Below are 13,665 nucleotides of genomic sequence, written 5' to 3'. Positions count from 1 at the left end.
GCCTTTACGTGGAGTGGAAATCGAGTGGCGGGTGGGAAGCAAAGCAAAACCAAGCCGGCTTCAAACTCTGCCCATTCTCACAGCCTCCGGAGCTGGATGCATGCAGAGGCGTCGTCTCGGCACCCTGCGCTTCCCAAGGGCCTTCCTACGCTGAAGGTGCACTCTGCGACCCGTCCAGCAAGTGCGTTTAAATTAGTTACGATGCGCTCGAATAGTTGTCCAATAAAAAAGAGGGGGAGAGAGGTTTCTCCCCCCTCCCCTTACATTAAATGACTTACAACCGCAACTTTTTCCCTGTCGTTGATAGAATTCCTTGACCAAATAAAGAAATATTTTCCAAAAGCGGAGCGGGCAAGGGGGGAAAGGACCCGCTTTGGACCGAGCGGCTTGCGGCATCTAAGCATCCGCGCTTCGGCAGCGCAAGAGCCGCCGGGGTAGGTCCGATGTTACTTCGGACGTGTCGCAGGAGGCTTTTCTTATCGCGGGAGTCACTGGCTTGTGCCGGGGGAAAGAGGGTTTAGGATTTGCCGAGGGGACGAGGAAGGACGGCGAGAGGCGCTTCAAAGGCTCAGGCGGATCCCCCAGCTCTGAGCTCTCTCCCCGTCTCGATCCAAAGCGGTTTCGCCGTGGAATAAACATCTCTGATCTAAGACAGCTGCCGGGAATCAAAGGCCGCCCCAATCAGCGCTGAACCGGCCGAAGATGCGGCTGAAAAATGCCCGCTCCTGACAAGCGAAGGGAAGGGTGTGCGAAGGCGGCTCTCCCCGCAGCGCCTTCAGGCTGTGAAAGCAGCAGCAGTTTGCCCATTATTCATCTGATTTGTTTTATAACACTTCTGACACCTAATCTTATCAGCTAATACCCAAGATTTAGTTACCCAAGATGATTTTTTTTTTCCACACCAGCAGCAAAATTATTTGACTCCCTGCAGATCTGTTTACTTTCATCAGTCTTAAAAAAAAAAAAAAAGAAAAAAAAAAAAGGAAAAAGAAAAAAAAAAGAAAGAAAAAAGGAGGAGGGGGAAAAAAAGAAAAAGAAAATGAGGAGGGGGAAAGCTTATGCGTAAAGGAAAGATCCAGACTTTCCAAGGCTGGTAGAAACAAGCACTGAGGAAATTCCAAGTTAACTCAAAAAAAAAAAAAAAAAAAAAAAAAGAAAGAAGGGTTCTGAATATTGACAGAGAGGGTTTGCTAGAGAATAGACCAGAAACCAAATGACCACATACGTAGTCCATGCAGACTTGCCTGTAAAATAACGATTTATTTTAATACTTAAAAAACACACACAATCCAGTGATAAATGTCAATTACCAATAATCAGCATAAAGTGCCAAACAGCCATACAACTTTTTTTTTTTTTTTAATAAACAAAACTTATTGGAATGTCTCTTAATTTGAATACACTGTTCAGAAAGCCAGCATTTAAAAAAATACGCTCTCAGGTTGAGATTTGTTCTCTCTCATCAGGATGCATGAAGACTTTAAAGTACCACTAAAACCACGTTGTGCATACCGTCAGTTTGACGTATTGCCATCTTTCTTTCCTCTGGGTTTTTTTAAATATGTCCACAAGTTACAAACCTCCTCACAGCGCACTAGACCACAAGGCAAAAAAAAAGCTCTCCATGTCCCATGAACACTGGTTTGTCCCAAACACCAGGGACCCGCAGGTCTAAGATCTGGATGCGTTTTCTAGCGCATGATAGGACTCCTCACTTGAGAGAATTAGGTCGTTTCCAAACATCAATTTTCTTCTCCTTTTAAGAAAACAAACTAGCAAATGAGATTTGCGAGTTGCCCTTCTCCTTGTCTTAATGGTGCTGTGATGAGAAACCACCATTTCAGTTCTTAATTGTCTTCCAGAATTCTCTGTATTTCCTGAAGTGTAAAAATAAGAAGCTTTATACAGTCAAAAAAAGTATAAAATAAGAGTTGTTTTTTTTTTTAAAGTAATACTTTTGGAAGCTACGATTTGGGAATTTTTTGTTGGGATGGGGGGGGCTTGTGGGTTTTTGTTTGGTTTTAAAGAGATTCCTGTCCAACACGTGAGCACCACCTTTTGGCATAAAGTTTATCAAAGCCACACAAGTCAGCTAGCACTCTCTGCATCATTCATGTATGTTTTAAATGCAAAATAACCTTTTCACCCACGACTTAGGAAGTTAGTTGCTTGGGCGGGGGGGGGGGGGGAATTTTGCTCTTTTTAAAGTACAAACAAAAACAAAACACAAAGTTCAGTGCTGCCATCCTGAAAGTTTTGTTTCTGTTCTGCTTTTGGTGTAAAGTCTGAAGGGGAGGAAAAGTTCATAGAAGTTGGAGATTCAGCACTTAAGTTTGGCAGGTTTCAGTTCCTTTACTTGCGTGTGCAGTGTCTTGTGGACAGCTAGCGTTCTGGACTGGCAAAATCCTTTCCCGCATTCTTGACACTTAAAAGGTTTTTCTTTAGAATGGATATATCTAGGGAGAGAAAAACAATCGAGACGTCAGAAATAACCAGCCTGAACTCAGCAGTGATCTACGTGATGGAGAACATGCTGGAGCTTTTTACATGTACTACTGAGACCAAGAGTGCTGGAGTGCAGCACTCTGGTGATCATCCATATGTGTGTGTGCAAGAGAGGGGGATGTCAGAGGCTTACTAGGGTGCCTTTCTTAGGGATAAAGAGCTTCTTTCTAACTTCGAGGTCACCAGGCTGTGTGTCTTCATGAAGCTTCTGGATGATCACAAAAGCAGAGGACACAAGATGATGCAAACGGAGGGTGAAAACATCTGTGGAAGCTAAGAAGGAGATTGTGCAAGTCATTTTTGCAGGGTGAGTGAGTACAATAGGCCTGTCTTCTGAAGTGAGTTATCTGGGCTTCTCCACCAGCAGTGGGCAAAGGAAAACCTAGAGGGAACACTGCTGGCTGGACAGGGACATGACTTTTCTTACAAGCACCTTCGTGAGTGTAGGTGGGTAACCGGGAGAGTACAGATACATAAGGAAAAAAGGACAGGAGAAAAAGAATCATTACCTGTGATCCCTCAGGTGATCCTGTCTTCTGAAGGCCTTGTGGCAAATGTCACACGTGTAGGGCCGTTCATCGGTGTGGGTTCTTTCATGGATCAAAAGGTTGTAGGACTTGGTGAAGTGCCTGCCACAGAATTTACACACGAACTCCTTCTTGGTTTTGGATGGTAACCTTCCCCGTGTGGGTTTCTTCTCTGGAGAGAGTTTAGTCACCTCAAGCAAAGACCCCAGCCCTGGGGGGGAGCCCTGACTGTCTGCCTGTCCCAGTTTAGAGTGGTCCTCTTGTGTAGCAGCCACTGCTAAGTTGGCAAAGTCGAAGCGGGGTTTGGCTTTGAGGGTCACATTGGTGGCCTCTTGCTTGGGCTGGATGACATGTGGGAAGAGTGGGAAGGTCGGCAACTGGAACCGTGCATCCACCAGGCTCGACACGCTGGGGACCTTGGAGAAGGAGGAGCGGGGCAGATGCATGGCTGGGTACCCCAAAGTCCACTGGTGCAGGTGTACAGCGTGCAGGGCGCTGAAGCCGTAGAGGTTGGAGAGGTGGTCAGAAGGCACGGCGGGCAGCCCGTTGAACGCTTGCAGGAAGGAGTAGTTGGTGAGCTGGAGGGAAGGGTGGATAGGCACTGGGGCTGGCAGGGTCTTACTTCCCATGGTGGCCGCTCAGGAGGAGGATCTTGGGAACAGGGGAGGAAAAGATCTGGAAAATAAAGATGAAGAGGGGAAGAGGGAAGCGTAGATTTATACAAAGATAAAAGCAGAGGTAATTTCTCACCTCACGCCTCATTAATGCCCTTCTCCAAAGCCACAGGAGGAGGCTGACTTGGATTTGGAGAGGCCTGACCAGCTCTTGGCTGCTAGTGTATCCCTACAGGTCTCCAAACTCTTTCTCTCCCCATACCTTACACGCAAAAGTTGTACGCCATCCACAGTCATTCACCCCACAACAGCATCCCTGTGCGAGGTAGACCTCCGATGACCCTCTGCACAGGGACAGCAAAGAGGTGCCATTTTGGCCCACAAAGCTGAGGTTTCTCCCATGTGATTTAAAATCCCTTCCTGAGCTTCCTCAGCCTTTAGAAAATGGTGGGATACTGCCCACTACATCTGTCCACAAAAACTGCCTTTAGCCATGACCCTTGAGGTAAGGCAGGGAGGGGGTGCGGAGAGCTCACTGCCCCTGGGTCGCTCACCTCCCTGAGGTCTGGCCTCAGCCAAGCCTCTGCCTCTGGGCTGGTGGAGGCAGTTGGGTGCTCAGAACTGCACATCCTTCCTCATTCAAAAAAAGAAAATCCCCCCCCCCCTTTTTTTTTTTTTTGGGGGGGGGGGAACCAGCTAACAGCCCTCCCTCTTATGTACTGCGAAAAGAAATGGGAAAATGCTGAGTCTGGGTGACAAATCTGAAGTGCCATTTGCTCTCTCCAGGGGGAAGTCCCTGGCTTCAAGCCCACATCCTAATCTAGGCGATCGCTTAATTAGAACCCTTCAAAAGGCAAAAAGGCAAGGGCTGGAGGGACCCTTCCCATGGGGACACCCAGCTCACCAGCTGCAGGGCCACAGGGCCGCAGCCCTGCCGTGGGCTGGGTGCCACCACTTTGCTCTGCGTTTCAGGGTCCTGCCAAGCCCCCAGCCTCTCTTCTGGGCCAGATCCCTACCCATTGCACCCCACAAGGCAGAGGGGAAAATGCTACCAGGCAGCAGCATCAAGGCACATCTGGCCCTGCCTGCAAATTCAGCCCCGGCTGCTGTCAACCATTTGGCAGGAGATGCCTCCCAAGGGTTAGTGGTGGGGATGCAGCTTCCCCTCTTTGTGGGTGTGAGAGAGCACCCACGGCTTTTGGAGGTGTCGCATCCCTGCAGCCCAGGGATCTTCCTCCTTACTCCACAGCCCACAGCTTGCACTCGCTTTCTCCCAAGTGATCTCCGGGATTTGTCCTTGGTGGTGTTGCTTTCCTGCAGGATGCCCGTAAGGTCCCCGGAGAGTCCCCACGGGGTGCTGATAAGATCCCACAGGTTCCTGCAGGATCCACATAGGGTGCCCATAATATGCTCTATAGGGTTCCTGCTGAGTCACCGTAGGATCCCCACAAGATCCCCACAGGGTCCTGACAGGATCCTCACAGGACTCAGCCTGGAGGATCAGCTCATCCCCACGTGAAGAGTAAAGCCCCTTTGGAGAAAAGGAGGCAGCAAAGTCCTGCAGAGCAGAAATTGTCCCTCTGGGCTGGAGGGGTGGAAAATGGTGGCGGAAGAGGTCTAAACACCAGGGAAACAAATCTGATTTATACGTGGGCTGTTGCCTGGACCGAGGAGCTGCGGCTGGGAGGGTGTGAGAGGGAGAAGCTTACTCTGAGCAGCCCTATACGCCGGGTCCACCTTTCACACTGCTTTACATAAATCAGCAGCAGGAAGAGAGAGAGCCTCAAACCTTAGAGGAATTCCATCGCAATGACCCAGAATAAGAGATTGTGACACTTTGCCTTTTTTAATTGGATACATTTTGGATAGTGGTTGATTGAAAAATGCACACATTACATTCTCCTCCCTCTCCTCTTTTTTTTCCCTTTTCTTTTTTTTTTTTTTTCTTTTTTTTTTAACTATTTAGGGCCGATGAACCAACCAGACTGTTTTGTTGTTCAGCTGGGGAAATGCTTTTTATTTTGTTAGTGCAGCCCATGCGCTAGGCGTGTCCACTTCACAGCACAAATGTCTCAATCGATGACCCCGAGAACAAAGTGTGCGGAAAACACTCTTGTCTGGGTACCTGAAATGTCTCTTTCTGTCTGTCACAACGGCTCCATGTCTATTTTCCTTACTAGGTAGCCCTAGATCTCTCAAGCATGAAACATGTTATTGCAAACCGAGTTAATTTCTGAGCTTATCGCTCTTTCTTTCTTTGTATCCTTAGAAAACATTTAATATGGAATATATAAGCAAAAATCTACCATGTCAATTTGGATAAATTCTTGCTCAATAACATTTTAAAAATTCTCTTTCGATTTCCCAAACGAAGAAGGGGGAAGAAGCCAAAGAGAAATACAATCGGGTCATAATAGCATCCATTGCTCCCGCGGTTTTTTTGCTAGAGCAGTTCTATTATTTTTCAAAAAGGAAAAAGAAAAGAAAAAGAAAGAAAACAAGTGAAAAAGAAAAAGAGGGGGGAAAAAAAAAGAAGAAGAAGAAAAGGGGAGGTGGGAGCAGAGTGTTCACGTTACTACAAGTTTCTTGGCACTTTTCCAGAAATGTAAGCTACACTTTTGCTCTGTGCGACCGGCATAGTCAAAAATATAGATGAAGAGCAGAGTTTCATACAGAAGTCCTCTCTCTCCGGGACATCAAAGCGAACGTGTTTCACAGCGCAGGAACTCTCCGCTCTCCCGCTTGCCCGCAGAGAGATCAATGTTTCTTTGATTTCGGTGTCACCTCCACCTTTAATTCTGTTTCATGTAAACAGATCGTTATCGGGGCTTCTTTTTTATTTTTATTTTTTTTACAGAAGAAGACCCCGCGAGTTCTCTGCTTGAATTCCCCCATCACAATAAAACCGTGCGGGGTTTTCTTTTATAACACAAACTAGCTCGGTGAGTAATTAAGAACAAACCACTTGTGTTCTGACTGAAACAAAACCCACTCATGCCAAGATAAATTTACCCTGCAAAATAGGATCATAAACTTGAAAGACTACATCTGTCTCCAGCTTTCTTACCCTTTGTCCTGTTTGAAGATACGGTAATGCTATTGTCCAGTTGCCATTGTTTTAAGACCATTGTAATCTTAACCTTCCAGATTAAATTCTACCTCCCCTATACGTCAAAGAAAGAAAGAGAAAAATCCACCCGGCTTTTTGCTGGTAGCATAGCAAGGGGCGAAATTAAATGGATTTTTAAGTAATCTTGTGGCTAGTCGGTATTTTTCCTTTCTACCTTGAATTATCCATTTCCGATGTGTCCTTTGAAAGGGATATTTGTTACATTAAATACCTGACTCATAAATAATGAGGTTTGCTAATTAGTTCCACATGGAAAAATGGAGGAGGTAAATTACCCTGAGAACGTTGCTTATTTTTACAAACATGATAAAGTAGCGGGCATAAAATGCTGCATTCTTGCGATAGCCTCAAACTACAGCAATCAGGTTCATCTGTCAAAAAAAGTTCCCCTGTTTTGCCTGAATCCTTTAAAGTCTGGTAGCCCTGTCCTTTCGGCTGCATCGCATCGGTGTGCAGCGTTTTGCCACCAAGTCGGCTACTTGTTTTGTCCCCTTTGAGGGGACGAGATTTTCCCTTCCTATCAGTTTAAGCGAGGAAATAGAGCTTACAATTTATCTGTGTTTGGGAAACTAACTGGAAAGGGAATAAAATTGCCCTTTCGCTCCGCATTATTCGAGCGTGGTGCTCTTGAGGAATAAAGTGCATTGTTCAGCACAGATTTATTCAAAGTATTAATGAAGTGTGCAGAATCTATTAAAGCAGGTTTATTCGGGGCTAATTGAGCGTGAAAGAGTTAATTGCTAACATTAATGAGGACTGGAAGGACTCAGTCAGCATGTGCCTTGGATATCTCCGCTCAATCCTTATAAAATCATCATTCACATTTTATCACGAGATCAGTGTTGACAAGTCTCTCCAGACCACCATTGCGAATGCGGATGAATGCGGCGGATTTTAGTCTCGCAATAATAATAATAATAATAACTGGGGTCCGACTGCATCAGCGATCGCTACACTGCCCGGGGCAGCCTTTATCCAAAACAACAACGACAAAAAAATCCCCGGGTCCGGATCCTGGTGGGACAGTGGCTGCGAGGGCCAGGGGTGGGAGCACAGCCCCACGGCGGGCTCGCTGGGCGGGAGGCGGGCGCGGGTGGGTGCCGGCGGGGCGGCCGCGGGGGCCAGGCTCCTCAGTCCTCTCCCTCCAGAAGTTTTTAGGCTGGTTTGGGGGTTTTGTCTGCGTGGCTTTTTAATCCCCTCGGGTGTAGAAAGCCCCCCAGCACAAGATTCATTCTGGCTTCCTCCCTAGAGAAACGCCCGGTGCCTCCCCTGCGCACGAATAAATCGTCCTTCCTCTCTCCCGGCGGCAGAGAGGATTTCTTCCCTCTGCTCTCCTCGCTTCCCACGGCCGCAGCTCGCACAGCCGCGGGGGGGGGGCAAAACCCTTGCGCTGAGAGCCCCGCGGGGCAGGCAGGGCACCCAGGCGCATCCCCAGGCCTGGCCGGCCGAGGCCCCGCCGTCCCCGGCCACCCCGCGGCCGGGCTCCCGCCGCGGAGCTGCGCAGCGCGGTGCCAGCGCTGTAGGGTCCCGAGCTCAGCGCTGGTTTGGGGGCTGGCCCTCTTTCTCGGTTGGCTTCGGACTTACTAAGCTGGACCTACTGTGCACCTGTCCGGGACACGGCTCTCACCCTCCTGCCCTGCTCGCGTTTTATCGGACAATTCCCGCAGCGCTACGGTAATCTCCAAAATGCTCGATTTTTATAGTTTCCCTCCCAAAAGCCAACTATAACAACTACGCCCTAATCCTCGGCTTTGCACTGACACTTTATAGGCTCGGCCTCGAGAGAAGCTCAGTCTCTCCCTACGCTGAACTTTTTTTGATCCATTCAGACAAATATAAACATCAGATTCATTTCTGTTATGGCCTTGGGAGGAAACAGAGAAGGCTTCTCGGACCCTAAAACACTAAAAATGAAGTAGGAAAGCAAGCAAGCAAGCAAGAAAGAAAGAAAGAAGAGAAAGAAAAGAAAGAAGAGAAAATGAAAGAAGAGAAAATGAAAGAAGAGAAAATGAAAGAAAAGGAAAGGAAAGAAAAGGAAAGGAAAGAAAAGGAAAGGAAAGAAAAGGAAAGGAAAGAAAAGGAAAGGAAAGAAAAGGAAAGAGAGGAGAGAAGCTGAACGTTCAAGTCCATAAAGGACATTCAGGCTTCTGGTTTGCAGCTCGTATGTGTCATTTTTAGCTCGGGTTAAAAAAACAGCTCCTCTGCAAGGGGGGATAAACAACTTTGAAAGGGGAAGACAAATCTTTAAATAGCATCAAAATATCCAAGCCCCATGTGAAGGCTTCCCCCAGCCCTCCGCCCGCCCCAAGGAGAACAGTACTCCTCACGTGAACCACGATTTCCCCACTTCTTCTGCACCATCCAGGGGATGGTGGGAGGGGATGGGGGGGAAAGAAAGAAAGGAGGGAGAGAAAAGGAGGTGTTTGGATCGATATCCCCAACCCCCGAGGCTTGGCAAAACAAAAACCAAACAAAATGAGTCGTTCTTTTTATTTACCTAATCCCGATCTGTGCTCCACCGCTGGCAGCAGTTAAAAGATCCTGGGCTAAATTGGAGCTGGTAAAATAAAATAATCGGAAAAAAAAAAAAACACCAAAAAAACAAACACAAAAACAAAAAAACAACCGAGGTTGGGCTAGGTCAGTGTCTCTGCTGGCCCTGGGGGGGACAGCTCTCTCCCCACCCCACCCCACCCCACTGCTCCTCCAGCGGGTACAGGCAGATCCGAGCGAGCAGCGGGGCCAGGTGTCCAGGTGCTCCGGCTGGTGCAGACGGAGGTGCTCTGCTCTCCCTCCTCCCGCTCCCGGCGCCGTCTGCGTGTGCCGGAGTGCAAACGCGCCCGGGAGCAGCCGAGCTCAGACTGAACCGATCCCTTCCCTCCAGCCTCCTCCTTATTTCAACCCCCCCTCCCAGCTCCCCCCTCAACCTCCCACCAGACTCCGGGCATGCGCACGCAGGGAGAAAGTTTCTGGCTGGGAAGAACCAACTTTTCAACCCGCTTCTCCTGCAGGCGCAGCAGCCCGGGGCTCGCAGCCCGCAAACGTGTGATCTCGCCCCCCCGCCCGGCTCCCGCAGCCTCCCCCGGGCATCTCCCCGGGGCCCGCTACGCGCGGCCCCCCGCGGCGAAGCGGCCTCCCGGGGGGGTCCCTGGGGGGGTCCCCGTGCAGCTCCGCGCTGCTCCGCGGTGGCGGAGGGCGCTCCCCCGGCGGCGCTGCGCGGCCGCGCTGCCTGCGCTGGCCCGACCCGCCGCTCCGCACCGCTCCGCGCCGCTCCGCGCCGCTCCGCACGGCGCCGCTGCCGGCCGGCCTCGCTGCGCCCCCTCCGCGCCGGGCCGCGGGACAGGACTCACCGGGACCTGCTCGGGGAGGGAAGGGGGGAAAGGCAGAAAGAAAGGGAAAAAAAACAACCGGGGGGAGGACGGCGGGAGGGATCTGCTCCCTCCGGGAGGATTTTGGGATCGCAAGTTGTTCTCCCTCTCTGAGAAGATCCTCCGAGAGGATCCCAGGAGCCGCTTACCTGCGAGGGGTCCACCCCCGGGTTAGAGCCGCTTCCTCCCCCCGCCCCAGCATCCCTGCCGGTCCCCCCTTTCCGCCCCAGCGCCCCTGACCTCGGTGCCTTCCTCCTGTCCCTCCTCCCACGGCCCGGGACGGTCTCTCCTCGCACCCCGGGCGGGGTTCCGCGGCGTGCGAAGTCCCACGGGTCCCCCGCGGATCGGGAGCCGCAGAGCCCTGCTTAGGTCCGGAGGGAGTCAAACTACCCGGGCGAAGCAGGCAAAGCGAAATAACCCTCGAAAGAAAAAGGTTAAACGTGCTTTATAATTAATCCTGAGGCCATAATCTCCTCGCTTATTTGTTTTTCTATTCATCCATCCATTCACACTCCTTTAGATCCGTGAAGGGGGAAAAATTGCTTGTGTGTATTACATGGACCCGAGGAACCAGCGTAATATAATACCCTAGGGAAGACAGATCCGTCAGGATAACATGGTACCGTGCTCAGGGACACGCATGTTTTTTTATTGTTCGTGTCACTGCCGTTGTTACACTGATTTTTGCCCATCTCCGAAGGAAAAACAAACAAATAAATAAAACGTCAACAAAACAGCAACAAGAAAACACTGCGTTGTCATCCTGCAGAATAAGCGTTCATGAACACGACAGAAGCGTGGCGAAGTAAGTCCTAGCACTGCCATTTCATCCCCCAAACACCCCTATTTCTGGGGGGAGTCTGGGGTCCAATCCTGCTCACTGCTCTGGGCAGGCGAAGAGATTTTCGTTCCCTCCTTTTGTAAACGAGTGGCATTTTTATGAGGCAGAGGCGAAGCAAAGACGTTCTCCCATCCCGGCTTCTTCAGTTCTCTCTCATTTCGTGCTGTTATTTTCTTTCTTTCTCTCTTTCTTTCTTACTACTTCAACCCCCCTCCAAAAAAAAAAAAAAAAAAAAGAAAAAAATCCCAAATCCAAGACCTAGCACTTTTATTCCTGCTCTGGGGGTCAAAATGTCGAGCGTGTGATCCTGTGCTCGATGCTGTAAGTTGATGCCTTCGAATAAGTTTGCATTTTCAAAAATAGTTTTCAAGTCTTGTTGTCAGAACACGAATGTAGGATTCCCAAGTGTTCCTAAACCAAGAAACAGACTGGAGATACGCTCTTCTAACTGGAGATTTCTCTTTTCCTGGAGGAAGAATCTTGGTATAGCTGGGGCTGGGTGCATGCATTAATCAAACAAAAATCGCAATTCTCTTCAGAGAAGTAGCAGATTAGTTGAGATAGTAAACACAACAACGGCAATGATACCTGCACGTGCTGCCTTTAAAGGAACAAAACAAAACAAAACAAAACAAATTGCACTTCCAGATACAGAATCCATCATTCCGGAATAAATATCTGAACATCGAAATAAAGGGCAGTGAAAGCTCTCAGTGTCTAAGGGGGAGGGAGACACAGAAAATGATTCCCACGCGAAAATAGTTTATAATCAAAGCGGATCGTGGGGATATCGTTCCATCCCAGACTATTACTGGAAGCTGTAGCTGAAAGCTGCCTGGATAACGTATAGTCTGATATTTACGTATTTCTTAAAAAATAAAAATATTTGGACTTGTCAACCCACTGAACTTTCAGGTTAACTGTCTTGTTAAGTGCATTTGGTTTAAATATCTGGTGTTTAACTTATGAAGGGTATGCTGTTCCAAAAACCTTTATTCTCGGATGGATTTTTATTATGTCCCTTGCTAATTTGCATTATGTCAACTTGTAACGGTGGGGAACCTAATACCGGGAACGGGATACAAAACCACTATTAGCACTGACACGCAGGGAATACGCTGCGCTTTTCCACAGCGAAGATCTGCTGTCGATTAGGAATGTTACAACTTCAAGACACTCATAAAAAGTGAAGGCGTCTTCTCCCAAAGCCAGCCACGTTTGTAGGATTTAGACGTGACAGCGAAACCCAATTCGTTTCGGGAGATCTGTGGGGTGACTGGGGAGACGGGAGCTCCATCTCTATTTCCCACCTGTACCCCCTTCCCAAAACCATCTCCGTCCCCATCCTGCCCCACGTATGTGCAAGGCGAAGGCCCCCCCGGGCTGTGCCCCCCTTTTTTTGGGGAGCAGCATCCCGGACAGCACCAGCCGGCCACCACGCCGGGGCTGCCTCCCCGGTCCGCGCCCGCAGCGCCGGGGCCGGCGCCGAGCGCTGCCGCCTCGCCGCGCCGCCGGTCCGGGTGCTGGCGCCCGCGCCGGGGGCGGCTTCGTGCCCCACCTGCGGAGCGGACCTGGGGGCACGGGGAGCGAGTCTGAGGGCATTTCCCCTTCCCTCCCGTAGGGAGCCCTCTGCGCTTGTCACCTCGTCTCCAACGAGTTTTGGGTTCAAGGGCTAATGCTGCGCAGCGCGGGCACTGGGGATCGCTCCTGCTCTGGTTTAAGCTCGTGCGAATGCCGGGCATCCCTGGGTGCACCTACACGTCTGCTGGGAGGGGGCTGCACAGCCTGACTGATGTTCCTCTTCCCTCCCTCAGCTGGGGCACCCGGCTTCACCTTCGGGACCCACTTAACCTTTGCAGAATAACGATTCCCGGCCCCATCCCGTAGCCATGTGCAGGACAATGCTCCCTTTTGCTTCCGTGGAGCTTTCTCCCCACCAGGGAACGGCGCTTGTCCCTTGAAAAATCTTTTATTGAGGAGAAACAACCCTGCCACTTGCGAAGCACCAGCCGCAGGCGCCTCGCTAGGGTTGCGAGGAGAAGCGGGTCCGGCGGGGCAGGGTGGGGATGTTTGTTTGCTCGGCGGGTTTCAAGGGCTGCATCATGTCCAGCGAACATTTCGCCCCCCGCAAAGCGGCAGTGGGTGGGGGATGGCTGGTCAAAGCTGCCTCCGGTCGGCAGCCCTGCAGTTCCCAAACCTCCCGCGGGAAGGGAGCGGGGAGCAGGGCAGAGCAGCCGGCTGTGCTCGGCGGCGTCTCCAAAGCCTCTCCGCGCCCGGAGCTTCGCTGGGAGGGATGGAGCCAGCCCCGGCGGCAGAGACGCAGGAAAGAGTAGGCACAAGTGCACTGCAGCGTCCCCGCCTTGCCCTCATGCCTCCCCGGGCAAGGTGTCTCCCCGAGACAGCCCCCCTGGTCATCAGTGGCACCTGGGGGCTATCTATTTTTTTTCTTTCTTTCTTTCTTTGCTTCGCTTTGCCTAGTTTTTCCTCTTCCTGCGGTTTTGGTGTTGACCGCGGTGAAGGATTCTGTGCGGGCTCTGACCGCCCGCCCCTCCCCCCCGAGATAAACCGGGCTCAGATGGAAACGGGAGAGACAGAAAGGGCCAGGAAGGGAAACGAGCCCGTCGGGGCTGAGCCCAGAGCGCTCTGGAGCGGGCGGGGAGCGCGGGGGGCGGCGGGGCGC

At 50.7% G+C, this 13,665-nt stretch overlaps 1 protein-coding gene across 2 annotated transcripts; it reads right to left on the bottom strand.

The window, feature by feature from the left end:
* Positions 1-1,250: 1,250 nt before the first annotated feature.
* Positions 1,251-9,637, bottom strand: OSR1 (odd-skipped related transcription factor 1). 2 transcript variants are annotated; one of them, XM_072858516.1, is made up of 4 exons: positions 9,274-9,637; positions 3,015-3,707; positions 2,357-2,456; positions 1,251-1,877 (listed from the first exon to the last, which is right to left on the bottom strand). In XM_072858516.1, exons 2-4 carry the CDS (start codon positions 3,659-3,661, stop codon positions 1,848-1,850), a joined length of 777 nt encoding a protein of 258 aa, XP_072714617.1. In that variant the 5' UTR covers positions 3,662-3,707; positions 9,274-9,637; the 3' UTR covers positions 1,251-1,847. The 2 variants fall into 2 exon arrangements, with proteins under 2 accessions (XP_072714617.1, XP_072714616.1); XM_072858515.1 differs by having other exon boundaries at positions 1,251-2,456.
* Between the last annotated feature and the right edge of the window lie 4,028 nt (positions 9,638-13,665).

The sequence above is a fragment of the Ciconia boyciana genome, chromosome 3 (genome assembly GCF_034638445.1).
Source record: "Ciconia boyciana chromosome 3, ASM3463844v1, whole genome shotgun sequence".
Lineage (NCBI taxonomy): Eukaryota > Metazoa > Chordata > Aves > Ciconiiformes > Ciconiidae > Ciconia > Ciconia boyciana.
The sequence above is the reverse complement of the archived record's forward strand: the minus strand, read 5'-3'. Positions and strand labels throughout refer to the sequence as shown.

Excerpts from the sequence above, each read along its gene's own strand:
- OSR1 (XM_072858515.1), bottom strand. The coding sequence starts at position 3,661 with ATGGGAAGTAAGACCCTGCCAGCCCCAGTGCCTATCCACCCTTCCCTC. Across the intron at positions 2,457-3,014 it reads GATCACCTGAGGGATCACAG|ATATATCCATTCTAAAGAAA; the intron begins GTAATGATTCTT and ends TTCTCTCCCTAG.